Source organism: Rhinolophus sinicus, linkage group LG09, assembly GCF_036562045.2.
Source record: "Rhinolophus sinicus isolate RSC01 linkage group LG09, ASM3656204v1, whole genome shotgun sequence".
NCBI lineage: Eukaryota > Metazoa > Chordata > Mammalia > Chiroptera > Rhinolophidae > Rhinolophus > Rhinolophus sinicus.
Genome location: NC_133758.1, coordinates 82,600,737 through 82,627,347, shown reverse-complemented (window position 1 = coordinate 82,627,347; position 26,611 = coordinate 82,600,737). Strand labels below are relative to the sequence as shown.

Genomic DNA, 26,611 nt, shown 5'->3' with positions numbered 1-26,611 from the left:
AGAATATCTCATAAGACAGAGGTTTTGTTTTCTAAGCAGTGTTTTACTTGTGATCCCACTCTTCCAAATTGACTAAGGCCAAAATTTTAAAAAATAATAATAGTAAGAAAAGTAATATTTACTTGATTGCTCCAGGGAACCAGGGGACTTCCTGAAGTGAACAAAGTTATCTAAAACTTGTTTATGAAGGTGGTTTTACCACTAGCTACATTTATCAAACTCATCAAATTGTAATGGGTAAACTTCATTTTATGCAAAATACAATGCAAGAAAAACACTAAAAAATAACATTTAAAGACAAATTCACCTCATTGGTATAGTTGGTTAATAAAATATTAAAACTGAAAAGTAGAAGATCATAATGAGAAACTAGTCATTTATAAGATTCCTGAAATGTTTCTATAGTTTAAGTTATGACTTACAAAACACATAACAATGTAGAATTATAAAAAAATTATTCTTAACTATTATTTACAAAGCTCTACAATCTGAGTTATTAAAAATAGTCTAATTTAGATGCCAGATTCAAGATGAGTATTCATCCATGTACCAGGAGGTAGAACATCAGGTAGCAGTAATTATTTTGTAATGAAGACTATTCTCTTCCTGCAATGAAACCTGGATGGTCTCCTATGTTAATACTATTTCTCTTTTTTTCCTTTGAACTCATGGTAGTTATTAGATTCTCTTCATAGATAATAGATTTGTTGAAGCTTATTAAATGGATATTACTTTAATTGTTAATGTGTATGTAAAGCTGAATAATTCTTTAAACCCTTCGATTCTGAAACTTCACCTTGGGTACCCTCAGTGCCTTGCCATAGTCCCAGGGGCCTATCTATGTAGGGATTAGGCCTGGCCCAGGTCCTGCCTAATTGGCAACAGGTTCTAGCTGATAGGAGGCCAGAGAAACCAGTGCTAAAACACTCCGTGCTACAGCCCTCCAGCCCCTGGGATCTGCTAGCACTGGCATCCAGTGCCTTTCAAACACAGGTGCCTGAAAGTGGAACTTAGAAATGAAATTTGTGGGGAGGGGGAAGGGTGGGCAAGTGGTGGATGGGAACAAGTCTGCCTAGAACAGCCTGCAGGCTAAATATGAATAAAGCAAGTGGACCATCCGATCAGCAGCTGCTTCAGGGCCATTTTGGAAAAAGGCCGGGAATAAATAAATAATAAAAAACATAACCAAATAGTTGCCATCTGCTGTTGTGGCCACCACCTAATTGACATTTAATCTACCCTCTAGCTTTGTTGCCCATATGTCCACCAACATCTATGCCTATGGCTAAAATGTAAAGGCTCTGTCCTTTGTCATATTATTTGTAGAGGGATTGTAGATATTACCATTATGTAAAACTACTTACCTTTACTTATACTGAGCCCTGTCCCTGTGCTTGTCTCAGAAACCTCATAAAATCCTACTCATTCTTCAAATTGTCTCCTCTAAGTTTCCCAAGCAAAAAGTATGGCACCCGTTTGTGTCAGATACTATAAGCAGAGTGCTCACCCCAGTATCTGACACAAGCACCAATTAATAAGGCATACTTATCATCACCATCATCATCATCATCATCGTCATCACCACCACGACCACCACCACCACCACCACCAATTTGCTTTATACATCTTTATACTCTAGCATAAGGTTTTTACATGCTCAGTGAATTCTTATTCTTAATGGAAAATTATAACACATGGTATAATCACCATGAAATAATTCAGTAGCACTTTTTTTAGGAACAGTGATTGACAGACTCTTAGGTGCTTCCCTCGACCCCCCAGCCTCCTGGTATTCATGTTTTTGTGGAATCTCCTCCCGTTGAGCATGGGTGAGACCTACTATTTGTTTCTATAAAACAGAATATGACCAAGGTGATGATACATCATTTCTAAGGTTAGATTTACATACGACCACCACAGTGTCTGGCTGCAGACTCTTTATTGCCTTCTTGGTTTGCATGCTTTCATGAAGCAAGTAGTCATATTGGAGCGGTCCATATGGCAAGAAGTGAGGGTGGCCTCTGGCCAACAGCTAGCTTGAAACCGAGGCACTCAGTTTCAAGTACCTGAACTCTGCCAAGCACCATGAGAGCTTGGAAACACATCCTTTCCCAGCAGAACCATCAAATGACACTGTAATTGCAGTCTTGTGAGAGGCCTGGAAGCAGAGGCACTCAGCCATGCCCAGATTCCTACTCCACAGAAACAGTGAGATAATAAATGTGCATTGTTTTAAGCAGCTTAGTTTGTGATGATTTGTTACACAGCAATAGATAACTAGTACACTATCATTTCCCCAACTTAAGTTCCACAGACTCAAAAAATCTGTCTTTAATGAAACAAATCTGGGAGATACAATGTCAGATTTTATTTTAACTGCAGAAAGGGAGAAATAAAAACTTAAATCACTAGCTAGTGTAAATTGTGATTTCACTGGGCAAGGGGAAGTGCAGCAGACGCACATATGCAGCTCACCCTAAATTGATTTGACCATAGAATATATTTGATTTTTTTAAAATTATTTATCATTAAGGTATGCTTGATGGACCACAGTTTTAGGAATGTATTTTCAGGTTTATAGAACCAGTAAAAGACATAGCAATGAAAATGATACCTCTGAAGAGGGGCTAACAACTCATACAACTCAACAACAAAAAAACAAACAATGCAATTTTAAAATGGGCATAGGACCTGAACAGACGCTTATCCCAAGAAGACATCTGATATATGAAAAAAATGCACAACATCACTAGTTATAAGGGAAATGTAATCAAAACCACAATGAGATACCACTTCATATCTGTTAGAATGGCTATTATCAACGAGACAAGTAATAACAAGTGTTGGAGAGAATGTGGACAAAAAGTAACACTCATACACTCCTGGTGGGAATATAAATTTGTACAGCCACTATGGAAAAAAGTATGGAGCTTCCTCACAAAATTAGGAATAGAGCAACCATAACACCCAGCTCTTCTGGGTATCTACCTAAAAATATTTGAAAACATTTATTCATAAAGATATATATACTCATTGCATATATATGTTCATTGCAGCATTATTCATGGTGACCAAGACATAGGAATAACCAAAGTGTCCTTTGATAGATAACTGGATAAAGAAAATGTGGTTCATATTTATTAGGTTGGTGCAAAAGTAATTGCGGTTTTTGCAATTATTTTTAACCTTTTAAACCGCAATTACTTTTACACCATGCTAATACAATGGAATATTACTCAGCCATAAGAAAACATGAAATTTTGCCATTTGCGACAATAGGAATGGATCTTGAGAATATCATGCTAAGCGAAATAAGTCAGATGGAAAAAGTCAAGAACCATATGATTTCAGTATGTGGGATATAAAACTGAAAATAACAAATGAACAAATAAGTCAAACAAACTAACTCAAAGACACAGACAAGAGTGTGATGGTTTCTAGAAGGGAAAGGGGGATGGGGGAGGATGAAGAGGGTAAAAGGGGTCAATTATATGGTGACAGAAGGAAACTAGAATTTGGGTGGTGAGCATACAATGCAATGTAAAGATGATATGTTATAGAATTGTACACTTGAAACTTATACACTGTTATTAACCAATGCTACCCCAATAAACTTAATTTTTTTAAAAAGCTAGATCTGAATAACTCAGTAAAAAAAAAGCAGGATAAGTGTATAAAGGGGACAATAGCCATCCAGCTAGTTGGGAGGAATTGTCTGGTTCCTTCTAAAAATAATACAAGGATTAAAAAGTTTCACTTCCAGTATTTCTATAGTCTTTTCTGGTCTTTTCTCTCTCTAAATATACCAAGTGTGACATTTTTATGAGCAAAACAAATTATACACTTGTGTTTCTCAAAAAAAATTACAGGTATGATAAAGTCATAACAGTAGATCTCATTCTTTCTTGCCCTTTCATTCCCCCATCACATCAGTGAAATACATCATCTGTTCCAGCATTGAGTGTGACTGTCAGTGAGCTGGGAGTGGGATGGGGTAGCTTGAAGAGAGGAAGTGGGAGAGTAAAGTCTAATGAATACCTTGTTTGTTGTCACATACGTTTAAAAAAGGTTTTGAGTTTTGTTTTTTAAATGCCTTTCCTGATTTCTAGAAATTTTATCTTTGGCAATGACAGGGAAAGTTGGCACACAGTAGAATGTTTTATTGCATTGAATGTTTGTACCCACCATTTAGAGCTGGTGGGTACTGTGCTATTTTGCATTCACTTAGTGATTAAAAGACAATTTCAAATTTGCATCAACCTGTCTCTGCTTCTCAAAGGGAGATCAAAGAGCTCATTTACAGCTATTCCCATTGATAACGTGCTGGGTAGTAAAACGTATTTATCTATATGTTTCATATTTAAAAGATCACTGATCATAACAACAATTAAAACTACTTGAATCCTCTTCATGTTGTTATTTAAAAGACATAAAAGAAGTCATATGAGCTTATCAGATGATTTCATGATGAAATATTTTTAATTCTACAGACTCAATAGAAATGCCAGTGTTAAAATATCGGTCAATCTGATGCCCAAGTTGAGCTAATATTAAAAGCACAAATCAGTGTTCCCATATCAAAAAGAGGATAATGAGACCTGTATTATCTACTTCAGGGTTATAAGGATAAATAAAATAAGAGTTATGAAATCACTTCACGAACTATAAAGGGCTGCTATTATTATTATCAGCAACCACAGAGGTTTGAAACCATTTCATTTCCTAAAAGCAATCTAATGTCAAGTACTTCAGATAAGATGTTTCCATAATTCAACTACTAGATGCTTCCAATTGTTGAATTCAATAGTCAAAAATAAAAATGCTTTCAGACACTGGAGTCTAGAATGACTTCTACATTTTATACTAGGCAAAGTGCTCACCCTTAGTTTCAACACTGTACAGCACAGATGCCCATATCCAAAGGAGATCACAAACACGTCATTCACAAAGAAGGTAAAACAAGCTATTCTTAAAACTGAAGAAGTGACTAAGTTTGCTGTCATAGCCATTGCTGACAAAATATAGGGTACTCATACTTTTACTGGAATGAAGGATGCACGGTACAAGAGTCCTTAATTTATGAATCAGCTAAGGAATCTACAGTCTCCCATTATCTTAAATTATTCATTTTAACAATCTACACATACCTTTTTTCAAAGACTACAAATGCATTCCTTAACGTATGTCTATTTCTAGTTGTGTATTTTTCCTCTTGAGATTTAAAGACTGGTCAAAGGAACTTTGACACCAAATCTAATTTCAAAAAACTGCCACATAAATCTTAGAAAACAAGTTATAATAGTCCTACATTGTTTTCTTATAAACTAATTGGGCTGTTTTACAGAGCATTAAACCTCTGAAGACTTTTAAAAATCAATATGCCATTTTTCGTTTAGATTTCTACATTATCTGATAAGGTAAAAGTAATTCCCAGGGCAAGACCTACCCCTAACAGACTGCATGTACTGACACTGGACAGAAGGAGTGCTCATTCTAGTAGTGTTCAGGCTTTACTCATTTCTTTATTAAAATGTACACTGAGGCGTAATTATATTTTTCACTGAGACTGATTTTTCTGGTGGTTCACAAAATTTTCTTACGTCACAGGTCTCCCCTAAAGAAAAATTTGGCAGAAGCGTTCAGTTGTAGTTTATGAGGAGAAAATGGGTAATACAGTAGATTCTCGGTGCGTTAACAGTGCTCTGACTCTTAAAAAATTAACACAAAGTATAATTTTATTCTCAAAGAATGACTACAAATCTATGTTAACATCTTTTATTGTAAGAATCATTCCCTTTTAAAGAATTATCCTTAGTCCCTTTGCCAGGGAAGCTAAACTGAACGGCACTGTGGTAGAGATATTTTAAAATCTGAACTACAAACCACAGAAAGAATTTAACACTGATTTGTAGATCACTATTTTTAAAATCTTACCTTGACAATAATTATACTTTAAAATAGACTATGACAATTTCCACAAAATATACAAGACAATGACCTAAGAATAAGATCATTTAAAAAGTTCATTAGCCCCCAGGGCAACTCTGTATAACACAATAACTAATACTTAAAATGGTGACTGTGAGACTGTACGGAAGCTCGGGTAGGATTACAAGAACCATGTTACCTTGATTTATCACCATATACTCAGCCATGAGCGGTTTGGGGTATATAGTAAGCACTCACTAAAAATCTGTTGAATGATATACATAGTCATGGGATATGGAGTACAGCATAGGGAATAGAGTCAATGGAATTGTAACAGCTATGGGTGGTATCAGGGGTAGTTGATTGAGGGAGAAGGGTTATCACTTTGTGAGGGGTGTAAATGTCTAACTATTACATTGTTTTCTACGCCTGACACTAATTTAAAGAAAAAACTGTTGAATGAACTATTGAATAATATTCCAAATTATATCCCTGTTCAAGAAAGTATGTTAAATATTTTAGGGGAAAGAAATTCACATCAAAAATAAATTAAATTTTTCTAACTATTACAGTGTTTTGTACACACAAAACTAATAAAAAATTAAAAAAGAAAAAATAATACTTAGAACACTTAAACCCTAAACCCTAAAAGGCTAATAATAAACCTGACATTTATATAGCCTGGCGCTCTTTAAATTTATAAGTATTAAATTATATAATTCTTTAAACACTTTTGTGAGGTGACCAGTAGTATTATCATCATCCTCATTTTCAAACAAGTAAATTAAGGCACAGAGAATTTCAGTAATTCACCCAGCACACAAAGTTTGTCAACAGCAGAAGCAGGATTCAAATTCTGACATCTTGGCTCCAGAATTTGCACCCTAACCATTTGGGGATATCTCACGTTATTATATCTTTTCATGTGGGTGTATTTGCTTCCATGTAAAAAATGTTCTCTTTCAGACTTAAATGTTTTCACTTAGTACTTCTGTTACAGACCCACCTGCCCTGGAATTGTGTGCTGTTTACGTCTAGCCCGTGGAAAAGGTAAGATCTGCACAAAAGATTCCTCCCACTGGGAGACATCATGAGCACTTTTCAGCTACTGCCCAGCACTGCTGAGTCCTAAAGGAACATTGTTATAGCCTATTCAGCCTTCATCTGCCCACAAGGCTTCTCAATGCTTTCATTTATCCCTGGAATATAATTAGAGAGGTGGTTCCTTCTAATTCATAAATTACCCAGGCTCCATTCCAACAAGGCTTCCTACACGTCTGCTGTGAGAATTGTTCTTTATATTGTGTCTTGCAGTTTCCTCAAGACACCTGTCCTAGTTCCAGTGTTTAGTATTGAATGATAGCTCATATTACGGATCCCACCTTCCTGACCAGGATCTTAGTGTTCAGCTGGCACAGGTATTAGACCAGCAGCGGTTACTTTGACCTGAACATCAGGTTAGCATCTCTGCCTTCTCACATGTTTGGGGCACTCAGACTACACATGTGCAAAATAAGGTATCAACATTCTAATAATCTAGGGCTCTACAGATGTTGGTAATATAACACTGGATTAATAATAATTTAACACATCACTTACTCAATCACAGGCACAATGTTAACTATTTTCCATCTCTGGGCAAAGGTATATTATTTTAGATTGGTAAGCTTGCTTATGCACGTCAAGGTTTTATTTATAGTATGTGGTAAAACAAACATGGACTATTTTTCAGACATGTATCTAAAATTCCTAAAGTAGCAGAGATCAATAGTTCTTGCATTTCATTCTTTAATTTTCCAGTACTTTTTTTTCATTAAAATAAAAAAGAGAGAAGTCCTAGCTTCCTATGTTTATATAATATAGCAGAAGAAATAATTCAAGTTGAGAAGGAAATTTTCAAACATTAAATATGCACTATTTCAAAAGTAAACCAACATATACGGCATAAAAAAAAAACTTGGAGAACAAAAGAGGAAAGCAAACTAATATTAAACTGATATTATTAAAGTGAGAAAAATAAAGGATCAAAATCACAAATGTTTCAAGTAGGTCTAACTTTCAGGATTTATAGCACTATCTCAGATTTCCCATAGTAGCGGTCAGTTTTTCTTACTTCCAGTAAAAATTTTAGAAAGCATGTGCTTTAGACACAATAACTCACTGTCATCCAAAATTCTAGTACAAATTAGGCATATTGATGTATAGATCAGTAGTGTCTGGTTTTGGCTGCATTTTAAAACGTGGCTTCTTGGAAGGTAAAGAGCAGGAGATGGAGGAAGATCCATAAATAAGGGACATTAGTGATTTGCTAAACTCTAAGCAACCTTTTACCCTTCCCTATAGGTTAACAAAAGTCATGTTCAAGTGTAATCATTGTTATCTTGAATAGCATATGAGTGTTACATAATTCTACAATTCATTACAGGGCTATTCTTGTTTTCATGACCATATTTCTTTCACTCTGGTCATCACTGCCAGCACTTAGGGTGCCAGTCATCCCATATGCAGATTTTTTTCCTAAGGATATATGGGTATATTTCAACTCATACCCCGTATCACTTCTCTGATTTACTGCCAACAATTTTGCCCTTCATATTGTATAAGAACAAGAGTATTTTTGATATTGAAATCCCTTTGGCCAGAAGGCTTCCATATACAGTAGAGAATAACAAGATATCAGCCCTATTTGGAGCAGTCTGTTCTGCATTTTAAGATGTATTGTTACCTCACATGCATGATTTGGCTAAGAATGAATGAACACAGTTTTGAATTTCCTCATTTCCATGGAGTTGGAAGCTGCCATTCTTAGCAATCACCCCTTATCCACATTGCTTCAATCTATTTAATGGTGACTGAACAGAGATTTCTCATAGAGTAGAATATGTATATTAGCTGCAGTTCATACATTTCCTTCTTGTTCCCATTTACAGTTTGTAAAAAATCCATAAAGATGAGTTTTTTAGAGGATTTGTAGGGCAGTGAAACTCTTCTGTATGATACCACTATAATGGCAAATAAATTACGTGTCATTATAACTTACTAAAACCCATAGAATATACAACACCAACAGTGAACCCTAATGTAAACTATGGACTTTAGTTGATAGCAACATGTCAGAGTAGGTTGATCAATTGTAATAAAAGTACCACTCTGGTGGAAGGTGTTGATAATGGGGGAAGCTATGCATACGTGGGTACAGGGAATATATGTGAATTAGCTGTAGTTTCTGCTCAATTTTACTATGAAGTTAAAACTGCTCTTAAAAATAAAATCCATTTAAAATGAGAAAAAAAATCTCATGTATGTCGCATGTTAACATATCTGGGAAAAGTTACATATAATTAAATGCCATCATCTCTCTTGCATGCAGGAAACCTTCTGAGAGTATGAGTGGGGTATTAAACAAGATTTAAATAATGAAGCTAAGTGATTAATTGATCAGAGAGAAGACAATTTCCTTTTCAAAAGGGTTATCACATTGTTAAAATAATGAGTTAGGGGGAAATAACTTTGTCTAGTTCATATATCGATCAAAATTATTTCTAACATGTAATCTTGATAACCTGATAGATTTTAAGATATGTACATTTTGATTTGGAGTTTTAATGAAGTCTTGAAAATCGGGGAAGAAAAATAGTCCTTCCTTTGGTTCATATTGTGGCATTAATTATTCTAAAAATATTTTTTAAGTTTTCCGATCTATATAAAGCAACTTCCTGAACTTTGCATTAAAACTGTTTATGCATTAAACTGTTCAAAGGGCCTTTTTAAAAGTACAGTGATATTTTATTGGTTAATAAAGATATTTTTGCTAAAAGATAATATTTTATAATACAAAGATACATTAAAGCTGAATACTACAGGCCATAATGAATGCAGTAAGTTATATCTAACCTTGAATTTATAACTATGGCATCAATGGTGAATTTTACATGCTAATGACAACAAAACAGTTAAAGGTCTATACCTTGGGGACTTACGGGCTTTTATTCAGAGACTTGGTATTTATCAAACTGACAGACTCTTCTCTGCATCCGAAGGCAGTTGATTTCCTTCTGTTTTCTTCTATTCCCTATGTGAATTCTGAGAGGCACATTACAAACAAACCCTGCACTTGCTGTGGCCTCTGCAGAGTTACATCTCTGGTGTGTTCTGCAAATTAATCTCAAATGTGATTTACAATAATTTCCTTTCTCAAATCAAGACAAGGAACAGCCTGGAGGAGGGTAATATTTTAGACCTCTGGTGGGAAAGAGACCTGTGTAATTTTACTTGATTAAAACCAATGAGCTATTTAACTTGGTTTCCACATTGGGAAAGTCAGTGAAATAAGCCAAGACCTTAAATGCTTATATAATAGAGTTGTCACTGTCTCTTTTTTTTTTCCAAGGGTAAATTTAACCCAGCTATCTTTCCATACAGCAAGGCCATGACCCTTCAAAATAGTGAAGGAATGACTGGGGAATGTGGATGACACCATCATCATCTTGCAAGAATTACAGGAAGCAGCAATTCTACAGACTCATCTATTTTGTTTTAATCTCATTTACACGGGAAAAATACCTTTTAAGTTTTCATACTATCATGCTGCAAATGAACATTAGTTTCTCGGTGAATTTATTTATGCATTTACTTGTCACACTTCAATGATTTTCTTTTAATGTGATCTCAATGCATATCCCAGAAGCGTGGCTCTCATCTATTTGAACTTCCAAAAGCTAGAATAAAAAATTAGATTCTAGGGAGGGATGGTATAGCACTGATTCCAGATTCAATGGACTGATTTTTATTCACCAGAGGATAACTGGTTATTAGAAAATAAGTTAATAACTTCAGAAATGTACAACATGAAAATCCAGCACTGAAAAGGATCTTAGAAAGTATCAGTTCAATGCTCTTTTTGTCAATTGAGGATCCTAAGGCTCAGAGGGGATAAATGACTTCTTGAAAGTCACAAGTGAGTTACAGACAGAGTCAGGTCTCTTAATTCAATGCTCAACACACTTTGTTCTCAACCACAATACAATCAGACAATCATTTGAGGTCTTCAGAGTAGGAACTTCAAAACTTATACATCTTTTGTGCATGTTTACATTAACTCAGTGATATTTATTTCTGTAGCCTGAGGTTACAAACATAGTAAATACCAAGCAGGTGTGTACAGTCTATACATAAGAGTCTCAAAGCAATCCTGGGGCTCCAATGCTATCTAAAGCCATCTAATTTCACCGACACTCATGATGGTGACTAGCCAGGACAGCACTGATGAAGAGAAAATTAATTTGTAAACTGCTGGTTGGCCAGAGTAAATCAAGCAGAAATAGTAAATTCAGGTAGGTCTTAGTCTTTGCACTAATACTTATTTTAGTCATGCATATTTTTGGGTCATATTTACTGAGCACCTACTATGTGCTAAGTGTGGTTCTCAATGTAGTGCACAGAAGAATTGAGCAAGACAGGCCAAGACCCTGCCTTCACAGAACTTACATGTATAGAAATAAAAAAACAAACAGATAAACAAATGAACAAAAGCATTTCAATGCATTCTAAGGGCTAATGAAGAAGTGAAACTGGATGATAGTGATGAGAAAGGTTCAAAAAGTGGCCTCTTTGAACCAGGTGACATATGATCTATGATCTGTATGATGAGAAAATGGCCACCATAGTGGAAAAGTACTCCAGGTAAGGGGAAAGGCTAAATTTGGGTTTGGTTGCAGCACACAACAGCAAGAAGAGGCAAGGTGGTGAAGACAGAGGCCAGATAAGGGATTTGAAATCCTTTTTCCTCAAAAATAATGTAAAGATGAACCCCTTTTTAGAAATGAGTTTGATTGCCTCTCCATAATTGTATGATTTTATTATATACAGGCAGGACAAACCTCTAGTTACTCTAAAACCTGTGGGATTTACTTATTCAAAATGCATAGAGAAAATAAGGTTCAGGTAAGTGCTTAAATATGACTTTGCTTACAAGAAAAAAAATAGTTACAGCATTGTGGTCACCTGGAAATCAGAACTGCATTTTGTTTAAACCTGCATGGGTCTATAAATACATTATTGTCTGTTTTACCTTGAACAGCAGGTAAAATTCCCAAAGTACTAAGGTTAAATTCACTCATTATTATTGAATTACTAATTCAAATGATAAAATGTTCTGTGATGCATTTATTTTTGGTATTAGTGCAATTTATTTTGATAGCATGGTGTTATGTTTGTTGTATGTGGAAAACGCATATACTCATATACTGAGGTTGCCAAAAAATGTACACAAGTGGACACTTTGGTCAACATTGCTCAAGCAGTATTTCACCATAATCAGAAGTGCCTGGAGGCTGATGGTAACCACTTTGAGCACCTCTTATAATTGCAGAAGCCAAATGTGACTTGTATTCATCTTTTGTTATTGGTATATATTGAGTATCACAATTTTAATGCAGTTTTCCTTTCTTAAAATGTATATACATTTTTGGCACCATACACATATATATATGTAATGATCAATAATTTACTAGAAATTAGGCAGCTCTGTAAGATAACATGCTTATGTATACAAATATATAGACCCTAGGCCATCTGAGATTGTAGGATATGGATCAAACCCCTGAATTCCAATTTTGCAACCACCTACCTATGTTATCAAGGCAAGATCATAACCCTCTCTGAATCTCATGTCTCTCTCAAAAATATAGATTACTATACCTTACTAGGTTGAAGAGACAATTTGACAAAAATATCTAAGTGTCTGTACATAGAATAAACTCAATAAATTTTAGTGTTTCTCCCTTTCCCCAACATATTTTTCTAATAAAGGCAGTAACATTCACAATATGGGAACAATAATCATACAGATTTCATTTGTCTATTATAATAAAAAATTTTATGGTATTTTTCACATAAGAGAACGAGGGAGGACAAAGAAACTATTTCTAAAGCTCTTCACACACCAAACTCTGAATTAAGACCTAGTGATTCTCATTATTCTGCTGCCTGGAATCATCCCATTTTGACTGTCTGATTTCTCCACAGCTTCCACTATGTTTTCTTCATCGCAGACATAAACATGTGCCCAAGTGCAGTAAATTACAGTTAATTGCATGTCTTAAATTAAAAGTCAAAAATAATGCACAATTAATTGGGGAAATTGTCAGTTGGTGAATGGATCTCACTCATTACACTTCGTGCACGTGATGGGAGCCAAGTGTGTGTTCCGAGCAGGATGATTCAGTCCGTGACACGAGGGGAGGTGCACGGCACAACCTTTCTGCCTAAAGAACCACAGGCTTTCAAACACTCAGCACTGCAACTGCAGTACAGGCCACTTTCTCTACAAGAGTCTTTAATATACAACTGTGCATAATAATGAATAATCAGAAAGCACGAGAATTTTAATTGATGAGGGGTTGAATAATGAGACTAGGCTTTGGCCATTAAGGGAAAAATCTAAGCTGTTACAAATGTTTTTTTAATATTTGATAATATGATAAAACGTTCAGAGCACACTCTTATATAACAGTGCTTACAAAACAATATTTTCATTTTTTTTTATTTATAATAGGTAGAACAAGCAAGAAAAGACAGAGAGGAGGAGAAAGGTACTGGAGAAATATACAACAAAAATGTTAACAATTATCAGCCCTGAGCTGTTCATACTTTCTAAATTTTCTAAAAAACTTTCTAAGCTATTTAAAATTACATTTAAATTTATTTCTGAATCCAATATTATAAATTGTCAGTTTTAAAGATCCATAAGGATTTTTTAAGATGAACTTATCTGTTATAATAAAAATGTCATCATAAAATTAAAAATAATCCCCATATATATAATCCTTTAGTGTCCTTTAATACCCTTGTTTATACAGAAAAAAATCAACTTTGTAAAAATGTATTTTAAAAATATACAAGAAAACCATGTTCAATACAACAACTTATTCCAACATATACCTTATAGTATTATTAAAACACTAGAAGAAAATCACTATAAATCCTTATTAATTTATTTATTGCTACTGACAAACTACAAATATGTTCATAGCAAATCCAATAACCTTGAATTTGAAGAACTGCAAGTCTTCTCTCCTCCCACCTACTCTCCCATTATTTTCTACCCAGTAATACCCTGTTTCCCAGAAAATAAGACCTAGCCAGACAATCAGCTCTAATGCGTCTTTTGGAGCAAAAATTAATATAAGACCCAGTCTTATTTTACTATAATATAAGACCAGGTCTTAATGTAATGTAATGTAATATAATGTAATGTAATATATAATATAATATAATACTGGGTCTTATATTAATTTTTGCTCCAAAAGATGCATTAGAACCGATTGTATGGCTAGGCCTTATTTTCAGGGAAACACAGTTGAAAAACTTCACATCTATCTTCCTAGTACTGTTCTGATGCTACCATCTGCAGAAACAACACACACACACACACACACACACACACACACACACACACACACGGTTTCATCACTTTTACCAAACTAGATGAGAACAAATGACAAAGTTTTACAAAATACAAATGTTCACCTTTGTTGTATTTCAAATTTAGAAAAAAAAGACATAGAACACCCAACAGAGTAGATTCATTCCAAAGGTATTGAACAGTTTACTCACCTTGAAATAAGAAATAAACAATTTCTGCTCTCTCTTACTTATTGGGGTGGGGGGAGAATTGGAGTGGGAAAAGATCATCATATTTTAGCAAAAGCCCATATCTCACCCTCAGGTGTCTTTATGTCTCAAGGGTAATATTTCCATTCCACTCTTAATGGAACAAATTTCTAATCAGAGTATGTATTCAAAAATAATTGAAGCAATGCGATGTCAACACATTATGCTGCCATTAGCATTCCCTGGTGCTAGGAATCAACTCAGCACACTCTGCTGTGACAGAGAGACAGGCAATGCATAAATGTCAGAATTGACAAAGGGATGGGAGGTAGCAAGGATGGCACAACCATTTTGGCTCCTCTTTGGGTGCTCAAGACAGTGCTTGGAAGAAAGCTTTAAAGCTTCTAATCTTAAAACTTTTAAGGAAGGGATGACTTGTAAAACAGGTCAGGACCTCAACTTTTAAATCCGAAGGTGTCTACCTTTAGAAAATTATTGAGAATTCTTCAAACAACAATCACTTCCAAAAAGGTGAACACTGCCCCTAGATGTTTCAATTATTAACAACTTAGGGCAACATATACAATTGAATATATTTTGTGATGCCCTGAAATAATCCAGAGACTTAAATTCAGGTTCCTTCAATTTTGACAGTATATTGATAATTGTAGAAGCTGGGTGATGGGTAACAGGGGCTCATTATACTATTCTTCTACTTCTGAATGTGTTTGACAGTTTCATAATAAAAAGTGAAAAACATAGACTTCCTTCACTATATTTTATGCTCAAAATTTTACTGACTTTTTCTTTGGAAATATATGAGATGTGGTTTATGCTGATGATGACTAAGACTCTAACAAGCAGTCTAAAAGCTTTAAAAATCCACCAAGCATGATGTTGACCATAAAAAAAAAAAAAAATTCCTTCATTCCTGAGAAAAAATTGTACCGTGATCTATAATGACAGAAGAAGTGCACCTAAATAAATGCAATGCCACCATCTGCCTGGCATTCTCACAGTATGACAAAACAGACTGGTAATTAACTGCTTTCCTACCGAAATCTGCCAGCTTTAACTCCCCCGTGTCACTGATGAGAAGGTTCTGTGGTTTCAGGTCTCTGTGCAAAATATAACGCTGGTGGATGTAAGACAGCCCTCGCAGCAACTGAAATAAAAACAACTGAAAAAATAGGGAGACAAAAGTTAAAATCTGAACATAGATAAATGCCAGTTTCTACATACAGTCTGCTGAGTATTTGTATTTAGCGAAAAGGGGTACCCATCTCTCCCTTTCCTACCAAAGTATTTAAAAAGACTGTGCATAAAGGCATGGACACCTCTCATTCATTAAAAACTAAATCTGAAAATTTCTAACAACTCATTATGTTAACCCAGAGTGGTATGTCCTCAGCCACAGAGATCTACAAGCCAATCTGTTCTATAAATTAAGCAAAATGTAAAGAATTTGATTTCCTCAGGCTAAACTGATGTCTGAGACAGAGAAACAACCCATTCATAACATTATAAAAAGCAGAATTATTTTTTACGAGGTTTATGTGAATGTATACATATTTAACTCCATGGAAACGTCATAAACATGGTACCCAAGGATATGCGTATTAACATGCTTTAAGGAATGAAAAGATAAGATGATTTCAAATAGTTAAAACAAAAACAGTCACATGGTCCAATTAATACTACATTGTAATCATATTGCTTTTGCACATATGGCCACAGAGATTAGGCTGTTGCCTAAAGACAGACATGTACCTTCACTAATTACAGAGCAGACTCATCCTAAAGGGAAAACAAACACAGAAAACAGAGAAATTAAGAATTCAAGAGTAATACTTTTTTTAAAAAGTGACTGATGGCCTTCTCTGTTTAGTTTCATATTGGATCTATCACATATTTCTATTTTGTGGCCAAAAAAAAAAAAAAAATGTGCTTCACTAGGCTTTCCAATATTCTTTTTATGAAAAAGGGAATTTTTTTAACCATTTACTCGTCAAAATAATCCTAATTGACATTGTTTTTAAAAAATAAATCTCCTAAAACAAAAATAAAAACAAATGTTTTAAGTGCCATTAGTGTCCTAGTCTATATAGTCAGCTAGTAACAAAATGTAGTGTCAGGGAAATTTTAAATTAGTTAGTTGTCAAAGATTGATGGTATAGGATTCCAGAATATTCAAATGGAAAAGACTGGCAACTCTTTGAGGATCCTGGAAGGTAGCATTGATGGAATATTTTCCAACTAACTAGGGGGCTATAAAAGCCAACTAAATTTTTTTTTTTTTTTTTTTTGCCAACTAAATTGTTTATAGCGCATATACCTTGAAATAACAGTAAGATGAATTCATTTCAAAATCTCTGTATGTGATAATACGCTGTGGAGAAGTAAAGGCCTAGGGTCAGTATTTCCAGAATCTAAGCATCACAAAGTAAAAGTCTGATCTGTGTTAGCCTCGATTAAATTAGTGGCTAAAGAACCTCCGTAAGCAAACGTTTCTCTCAGACTCGTCCTCTCAGCCTTTCCTGTGCAGCAGATGCAAAGACACCACCATCACCAGCCGCTTCCAACCTCATCCCTCATGTCTAATAGCCCCTGCATCCTGAAGCCTGATGCTTACAAATTCTAAGAAAATCCATATTCCTTCAGTTTAGACAGGAGAAAGAGTGAGCAAATAAGGCCACTTTTTGTTTTCAAAAGTTTAAAAATACTATATAATAAACACAAAGGCAGACCACATAACAAATAAACTTAATTGATGAGCATACAAGGCAGTATACAGATGATGTATTATAGAATAGTACACTTGAAACTTACATAATGTTATTAACCAATGTCCCCCAGTAAATTTAATAAAATAAATAAATAAGCTGATTTTGAAACGACAGTCTGGCATCGGCAGGGTGCTAACTCACGTTTGGGTTATAGGAGAGACTTCTCAGAATATGACTGTCTAACCGTTGCAATGCATTTATTTTAGTTTAACACACAGACACCAAGTGTCACTACCACTCTACGCATCATCGAATATGACCTGATTTAATTTATGTCACAATTTTAGTGAAGAAGGTACTTCTATCATCTCTTCATTAGGGAGGAGGAAACTGAGTGGTTTCTCCAAGTCACACAGCAGAGCAAGGACTCTAACGTCCATGCCCTTAGGAGTCTTGGCCAGAAATACAAAATGTCGATACAGAAGCAGCTTTACAGAATGAAGTCCAGGCACTGAAGACCAGGGCGTTCAAGGCCACTGAGCTGAGCCCGGATTCCAGCTGAGTGCTCAGGCGTCATCACTGGACGTTCCCCGACTCCAGGCAATTTCACCCACTCCCACACTCAGAGCATACTGCTGTTCAACACTTTGCCCTTGCTCTTGACTCTGCTGAGAGAAAAGCCCTTTCTCCCCTTTGCCTCTGAGCTCCATGTATATCTTAGTTATCGCCTCAAGAATCACTCCACCCTGAAGCTTTACTTGACCACCCCCAAGGCCTTCACTCCCTGGACAGGTCTTCACAAGGAGATTCTCCTCGGTGCTCCTGTGGCAGCCTCTGCAGACGTCAACGCATATGGTATTATCCCCCCTCCCACAGACAGTGTGCCTTCACCATCTCCCTAACCTGGGTACACAGCTGACACTCCTCTACCAGATATGTGATTTCTGAACTGAATTTAGAGACATCTGGATGAAGCAGATACAAAAATCACAGATAGAAAACAACAAAATGGGATTCTCTAGAAGCTAAGGGTAGAAGTGGGTAGATCAGGCAGTCCCAAGGGCTCTTCTTTTAATACCTTTACTAATTAGTGAAAATATATAATCCTCACGCTAATACAGAAGCTATTCAAATAGGGTACCATATTAAAGGAAATTACGAGAATCAGTGTTAGGAAAAGATGTAATGACACACTCCAATTACAATTGTACAAACAAACTAAGCCCCAAACATTAAGTGATAGCCCCAAACAAATGTTTAGATCTTTGAGCAATACACAAAGTAAGAATGACTCCCCATGGAATGAATTCATTCAGGATTTATTAAGTGCCAACCATGTGCCTGGTGCTGTTATACAAGAGGGATGCACAGAGGAATAGGATGTAAGATGCAGTCCCTGGACTCGAGGAACTCACGGTCTACAGGGTACGGGGACACATACAAATTACTGCTTAAAGACGTCTGCACTGTAACAGCAACACAAACGGAGGATACTGAGGGCACAGAGATGGGAGGATCTAATGACAACAAAAATGTAGAACTGATCCTGCCATTATCCGAAGACTAGCCTGTGGAAGAGGTGACTCATAGGGAACTTGTCACGCTGAAAACAGCTTATTACACAAAAAATATTAAGAAAAAACCTAGTGGATCATTCACTAGGTGCACGAGTTCAAAGGATGTGTTACATGACAAACCTCTTACTGTTCTGAAGGAAAATATTGAGGAAAACAAGCAAGCAGATCACTAGATAAACTAAGAAGAAAAAGTTAAACAAATGAAAAGAAGAGAATATATGAATCTGTAAATCGACCAATTCATCATCAAATAATTATGGGTGGCAAGAGGACAATAGAAGACTTCACTGAAAATATTAGAAAATTTGGTGTTTTAAAAATAACATTTTAATGTGCTTAAAAGAACGTGCACTCTGGCTGGGGGTGGGGAAGCTGTAAGGAAGCAGCAGCCATGCTGAGTTACGTAGATTGTCCTACGGAATATTCTTTGGGAATGCCCTGAGAACTCAAGTCTTGGAGATCTCTTCCTGCAGACAAGCAGGCAAGTATCTAACTTTCCCACGTAAATGTCTGAGAAAGCCTTTTCACTTGGTTATTGTATAAATCACCATACATATACTTGGTCTTTGTGAAAACCAGAGGACACTGTGAGCACAAGAAGGGTCACCAAAGAGGAAGGAGTCACAAGCAGAGAAAAAATCATCATCATCTTTGATATTTGCTAATAAAACCTGGTAACCATCGATGGGCTCTCAGGCCTCAAAAAGAAAAGGGGGACTAATCCTAACTGAAGGCTTACTCTAGTTTCAAGCCTGTCCCAAGTACTTTTCCATATATAATTTAATCCTTTCCATCCATAATCCTGTATTTTTCCTTTTCTGTTAAACAAAGGAGAAAACTAAAGTTCTCAATGCACAAGAAACTCACTCAAATCCATCCAACCATCACACAGTGCTTGTGAACTTTCCACTACACCTCATTATCCTAAATCAGGTTGATGCTTAATAAATACACAGATGAATACAGTTACACACTCAATAAAATCAAAGCCCTTTTATTAACTGAACCCAACTTTGCAAAATTCTCAATTAGCATGTTATGTAATGTGCCTATGATTCTTGATGTTCTGTTTTTGCTATTTAAAATGCTCTTAGAAATAAATAACATGGCAGAAGACAGCTAGTATCTTGGAGCTAATAAATTAACATATTTGAGACTCTCTTCCTATTTATTTTTTACTGTAGTAGCCATAAGATCTTCCTAAGAATAACTTGTCACCTCAGGATAGTCTATTCAATTGTATTAAAGGAGAGTCCTACAAATTCTTCAGTAAGATAATTGAAGATTTATATTGTAGTTTGAATGTTCACTTTGTGCAACATGGAAACTACCAAACTGTCCTTCGATAGATGAACGGATAAAGAAGTTGTGGTATATATACACAATGGAATACTATTCGGCGGTAAGAAAAGATGAAATAGTACCATTTGTGACAACATGGATGGATCTTGAGAGTATAATGCTAAGCAAAATAAGTCAGACAGAAAAAGCAGAGAACCATATGATTTCACTGATATGTGGTATATAAAACCGAAAACAACAAAAGAACAAGACAAAAAAATGAAGGAACAAAAACTCATAGACATAGACAATAGTTTAGGGGTTACCAGAGGGTAAGGGGGGAGAGGGGCTCTAGAAGAGGGTAAACAGGGTCTAATATATGGTGATGGAAGGAGAACTGAGTCTGGGTGGTGAACACACAATGGGATTTATAGATGATGTAATACATAATTGTACACCTGAAGTCAATGTAACTTTACTAACAATTGTCATCCCAATAAACTTTAATTTTAAAAAAACAAAACAAAAACCCCAATGGGAAAATGCCTTACATAGAAATGATACGGTGAATGGGGACACTTCTGCCAGCAGCAGGTCTATCTATAGTCCAGTTGTCTTGTTGTCTTCAATAAGAAGCAACTCAAATTCTCATTGCCACGGCATAGCCTTCTTAGGAATAGACTCAATTCTTCATCTATTCCCTTCTGAAACACTCAAGACTTTAAGTAGGTAAAAAATAGCAAGATAAGGCCTTTTCTCAAACTTTCAAGGTAAGTTGATAAAAAATACTCATTATTGGAATCATTACTCACAAGAATTACTGGCACTTGCAGTTAGCAACTGGTTTTATAATCTCCCTCGCCCCTTTTAAAGTCTAAAGATGTTTAATCAGATGCTCTTTGTCTCAATGTTTAGAGTCATCAGGTCCCAGGAATAGTCTGAAATGCATGCATTATTTAATATATGTGGTTTCACTTACTATAAGACTAAGCACAGTGAAAATCTTGCAGATCTTCAAGGCATTGGTCGACTTCCTTTAAGGAATGTTCAGGGTCTCTTAGGGCTTAGAGGAGGCTTACTAAAACTATTAGCAATGGACACCACTCCTTATGGCACACAATCAATTCTTACAAAACACTTATTACGCTACTTTCCTGCCACCTGGGGACCAAGCTTAACATCTCTATATTTTAGGTTTCTCATCTTGAAAACAACTAATTGAGTCTTCAATGCCTTTAATAATTATTCCTGTTGTAATATTGCTATCCTTCCATAATTTTATGACTAACAGAAATGGAAGGGACTCTACAAATCAAACAACTGTAATAACTGCCGTTTGTTAAGTGCTTACTCTGACAGACATTGCACTAAGTGTTTTATATTCATTTAGATAATTTAATCTTCCCAACACCTCTGCCAGACAGATATGATTATCCCTATTTCATAGATAAAGAAACAAAGATTCAGAGAAACTAAATGAATTGGCCAACGGGACATACATTATAGCAAGTAAGAGGTAATACTGGTTATTTCAACCCATTTTTGTCTGGCTCAGACACCCATAATTAAGAGTACTGCTTCTGTACTATTTGATTTTTTTTTTAAGTATATGAACTAAAGTAGTTATACATTGTGTGAACCCAGGCTGGAAAATGTGACACTGGCAAATAAAGCAAAGTTATACATGGCTAATAAATACTTCAAATAATATGCTCCATGTTTAACACTGTATTGTTTAAAAACCCATAGACTACACAAATATTAAATTACCCAGGCATCAAACTCTCTAGAAATGAAAAATAATTAGAACTTTGAGACCTCAAAATATCTAATAAATGTCAAAATATTTATAATATGCATCAGATAATGGTTTTATTACATTAGGTGTTCTTCAGTTTTTCAAAGCCACGGAATGATTCATCATGATTCATTCCATTGAGTTTCAAACTTGCAAATGTCTAATGCAAATATTAAATTCTAATGTGTAATACAATGTACATAATTCCTACCCAGACAGTTTCTATTTTACAAACATCACTGCAATTCTAGCTGTTGAATTTTTTATAAAGGATACTTAGAAGGTTATATACAAAGATATAAATGAGACAAAAATATAACTAGATATTCAACATTAAGGTATAATTTATGCATCCCTTTGGACATACTTGACAGCATTAAGTGTGCTACTGGGATGGTATAAGACACAAGTATTCATGCCCGGGCAACAGGTCAGAGACGTGCGTTTTTTTGCCATGTACTTTGTAGACAGGTACAGCTCTTGGAAAATCTGAATAGCATGAGAAGTTTGTCTTGCCACTTTTTGTCCTTTTTGAGTTCTTCCATTCAACTTTCTGTTTCAAGGTCCTGAGACACACCTCTAGATCATGGAACAATAATTTCATTTATATTATCTAAGATATTTGAATGTTCATGTTCTATGCCTAAAGATGATAACTTTCTGGAAAGAAATAACTCAAAAAATGAGAATTTTAGGTACTTAGGCAAGCCCTTGGGGGAAAGATTGTGCACACTTTCTGAGATCCTTGAGCGTACCAGGTAAGCTGGCCTCCCATTCTGCCCTTTCTTCCAGTGGCTATCAACCAAGATGCTGTTCCGGGCACGGAGCCACCTAAGTGAGCAGGCAGATGGAAGCCGTGGGCACCAGAGCTGAGATACTTACAGGGAGTCAAATGAGGATGGTAAGACAGCTCTTTGTTTTGCCAAGTTCCTTGAAAAATGCTCTAATATAGCCAGTAGGTTTCCAAGTTATTAGGGTTTGTATGTATGATGAAGAAAGTGGGGGAGGGGGGAGGATCTTCTTTAATAAAGTTGGTTAGCAGCCTAAAATTAGTAGAAACATTCCCTCGCTGAGTAGAAACAAGATGATCAAACTTAAGCTATTGGCTTTAATAGTTAGTTACCCACCATAATTTTCCCAGAGAAAAACTGAAACAGTTGTTTCCAAGAATTTCAATAATATAATCTTAAAATCTGTCATTGTCATTGTCACGTTTCTGTTTGTCAGTATAGTTCAGAATTATACAACTGACCTGACTGATACACACTTTTTAGAACAGAAAAGAAATAGCATGAAATAGAATTTTTTACTCAGCTTCATTTGTGAACGTACAAGTATGCTGCTCTCCCCCAACTCCAGGGCCATTCCTTTTTACACACAATGAAAAGGAATAAATAGAGTTAGAAACGGTCTTACTGTCTAAAGTAACATCTCAAACACTAAATTAACATGAATTGTCTTAATATCAATTGATAAAGCTAAAGTATGTTTTTAAAAAAGAGAGAGAGAGAAGCAGAGTGGGATGACTCTTGAGTCTAAGAGTCTTGGGAAGCTCACGTGTACAAGCTGTAACAGAGAAAAATAAATTTCAAACGGAATGCAGGAAACACTTTGAGTTTGGATAGATATGATCAGCACACCTCTCTATCTTCTCACAGAGGCCTCAAGTAATAGGAATGTATGTATTAATGAGAAACTATCTGAGACGTCCTGGCTAGTCACATGAAGGCTGTACCTGCCCAAGACAATCAGAAACCCCCTGGCAGCGTGTGTATGCTCTGTTACTCTTGCTGAATTCCCTCCTGGGTCCTCATGTTTGTCTTGAAAACATGCAAACAAAGGGGTCAAATGCAGGATCTATCTTAAACAGGAGAGAGGCAAGGTCTATGGCATGAAGCTTGAAACCCAGGAGGGTCTATTCCCCCTGGGTACTCCCCAAACTGTGTGTTTCCATCTGACAATTAAAATACCACATGGCATACTTCCAATGATTGTTATTTCATCAATCTTTGGGGTGATTTCTTTTCAAACTGGGTTTCAAAGCACCTCTAGGAAATAGTCTGCTGTTTAATTAGCTGCCTTGATTCCTTTGTCTGATCCAAATTGTTACAAGCAGATCAGCAGATGATATCAAGGATACAAAAGACATATTCTGAACAGCTCAACACAGGCGTCCCATGTTAACCAGAAATTCACTACTTAGACCTGGTCCGCAAGTCCAACACAATATGACGTGACACACAAAACATCGTTTTCTGTAGTTGGGAGAGAGCAGCATACATTCACAAATGAAGCTTTCTAGATATGGAAGACTACTTTCTTATAACAAAAATAGGCTCTGAAGGCTCAAAAGAAACCTGGACAGGTGCTGAGAATAGGTGTCAAAATTTTAAAACAATCTTTAAAGGAGTCATGAAAATAATTATATTTCCCAAAATACAGAATGAGGAAAAGCTCTGTGATACAGTACTGCACAGTTGGAAATCATTACCAGCTAAATGAGAGCTCTAATTCAGAATATGGAGAAAATCAGGTGTTAGCTGATTTTCGATCTGAACATTAGATAGTCTCATTTAGGACTCAATTCTCAGTGCCATCTGTATAAGACAATCTTAATTTGGCATAACATTGTTCTGTCTGTTATACACCTGCTTGTTCTCTGGACTATGAAAGAAAAACAGCAATTTATCAATCATAATAATCCTCACATCTTTTTAATATAAATATTGAAATAAGAAATAAAACAACTCAGCTTTCTACCAATAGGATTTCAGATAATTCAGAGAATTCAGAGTTACTTTGGTTATTTTGGATTATTCCAAAACAGTTTTGTTTAAAAAAAAAAATAAGGGAAATGTGCTTTTGCAAGGAATCTTCTAGAAAACTCATTAAAATAACATGGAAATGGAGGTACATTACATAAAAACATAGGAAGATCCAATTTCATTGTGGTAATAAGATTCAAGCATCTACATTTCTGGATATCAGCTGGAGACAGCATCAAGTAATCTTTGTTTCCATGAACCTTAATTTTCAGTCTCTTATGCTTATCAATTTTTAAAGAACACAAGAAAAACTGAATGAAGGATGAAATTTAGAATGTTATAGTCATTTTTTTAACTCAATGATGAATCTATAAATCACTGAGAATTATAAAACGAAGAAGTATTACAAGTTCTGCATTCAGTTCAACTCTGATGGCCAAACCCCAATAAAATTCACAGCAAATGGTTTTTAAAGAGGGAAAAAATAAACTAACCTACCAAAAAAAAATAATCTAACAAATTTCCTACATACCAATTATCATGTTATAGCAAATGGTTGCTACATCTTTAATCATCATAAATATTTATAACAAGGCCAATGTCCTCAGGTTTCTGATTCAGGTTTTAAATTGCTCTCTAAGTAATTAACTGCTAAAATTACCCATTTGTCTAAAATTGATATTATGCTAAGAAACAAACCACTAGTTAATAGCAAATATTTATTTCATATTGAGAATAGACACATTTTGTAGGCAATTAAAGTCACAAAGTGATTCTAGAAATTTAGGGAACATTGGCAATTTTTCTTATGAGTTTATTCCAGTGCTTACAAGGAATATACATCAAGAAAAACAAAGCTTTGACAGATGTTTTGCTGGGAATTCATATAAAATTACTGTGACATATTCCATGTTTTGTTATGAAATTGCAAATCATGTGCTGTTCCAGTTGTTCTTTTTCTTCCCTTCATTTTTCAATGACATATCACCTTTGAAATTCTTGAAATTTTACCTGATTCACACTGAAAAACGATCTCCTCAATTCTTAGGTGCGCGACACCACACATTTTTACAATAAACAAGGATATGTGAAATATAAACAGATACGTATATTTGTAGAATCCAACATGGCTGTTTAAAATGTTTCTATATAGTCATGCTGCATAATGATGAAACTAAAAGTCAAAATTGCCAAATTTAGAAGCAAAACAATTTGATCACTCTGCTTTCCTTCTGTTCACCATAATAAATACTGAATATGTTTTAATCATTTAATGATCTATGAACTATTTAGCCAAATACAGAGCTTTAGAGTTATTAAAAGAACATCTCCTCTTAAAGATAATAGCTTATCTCACCTGGTTTTCCCATCTCCTTAAATTTACAGAAAACCATTACAAGGTCTTATTTTAGCTCAACTGTTGTTACTGTTGTTGTTGTTTTTTTTAATTAACATCTAGCCCAGCATTATGAACAGCTGTTAACTTAGTAAATACTATTCTTATGTTCTTCATTTTGCATTCATAGAGTTAAGTGACAATAAATATCACCACGTGAAAAAAATATGGTAATACGTCAAACAGAAATACCCGTGGGACATGTCACTTTGTCATAGTCAGCCTTCTTTGAGACTAATTTCACCTGCAGTGTAGGCCCTAAATGTAACACTGGAGGACTGTATTGTCTCTAAGCAGACAAACGGTGAAGAAAAGTCAGTGCATAATTAGCTGAGTGGCCTCCCATGGAAACCAACATGTAATAAGGGCTGTCTGCGTCTGTGCACTGCAATTCAGATGCCAAAACACAGGCATTAACAAGCTATTTTCTATTTTTTAACCTCCCATACCCTCAGAGAAGGTGAAACTATTATCTTCAATAGGAAAATGATGATAAATCTATGTGACTGAGTGCATGTAAAGTCACA

At 35.4% G+C, this 26,611-nt stretch overlaps 1 protein-coding gene across 4 annotated transcripts in view; it reads right to left on the bottom strand.

Moving 5' to 3' along the window:
- CDK14 (cyclin dependent kinase 14) overlaps positions 1-26,611 on the bottom strand; it is a 546,519-nt gene that overhangs the window by 250,644 nt on the left and 269,264 nt on the right. For all 4 annotated transcript variants that reach the window (XM_019716536.2, XM_074340704.1, XM_074340703.1 and 1 more), the window contains one exon: positions 15,598-15,721. In XM_019716536.2, coding sequence (XP_019572095.1) covers positions 15,598-15,721 — 124 coding nt within the window. The remainder of the gene's footprint in view (positions 1-15,597; positions 15,722-26,611) is intronic.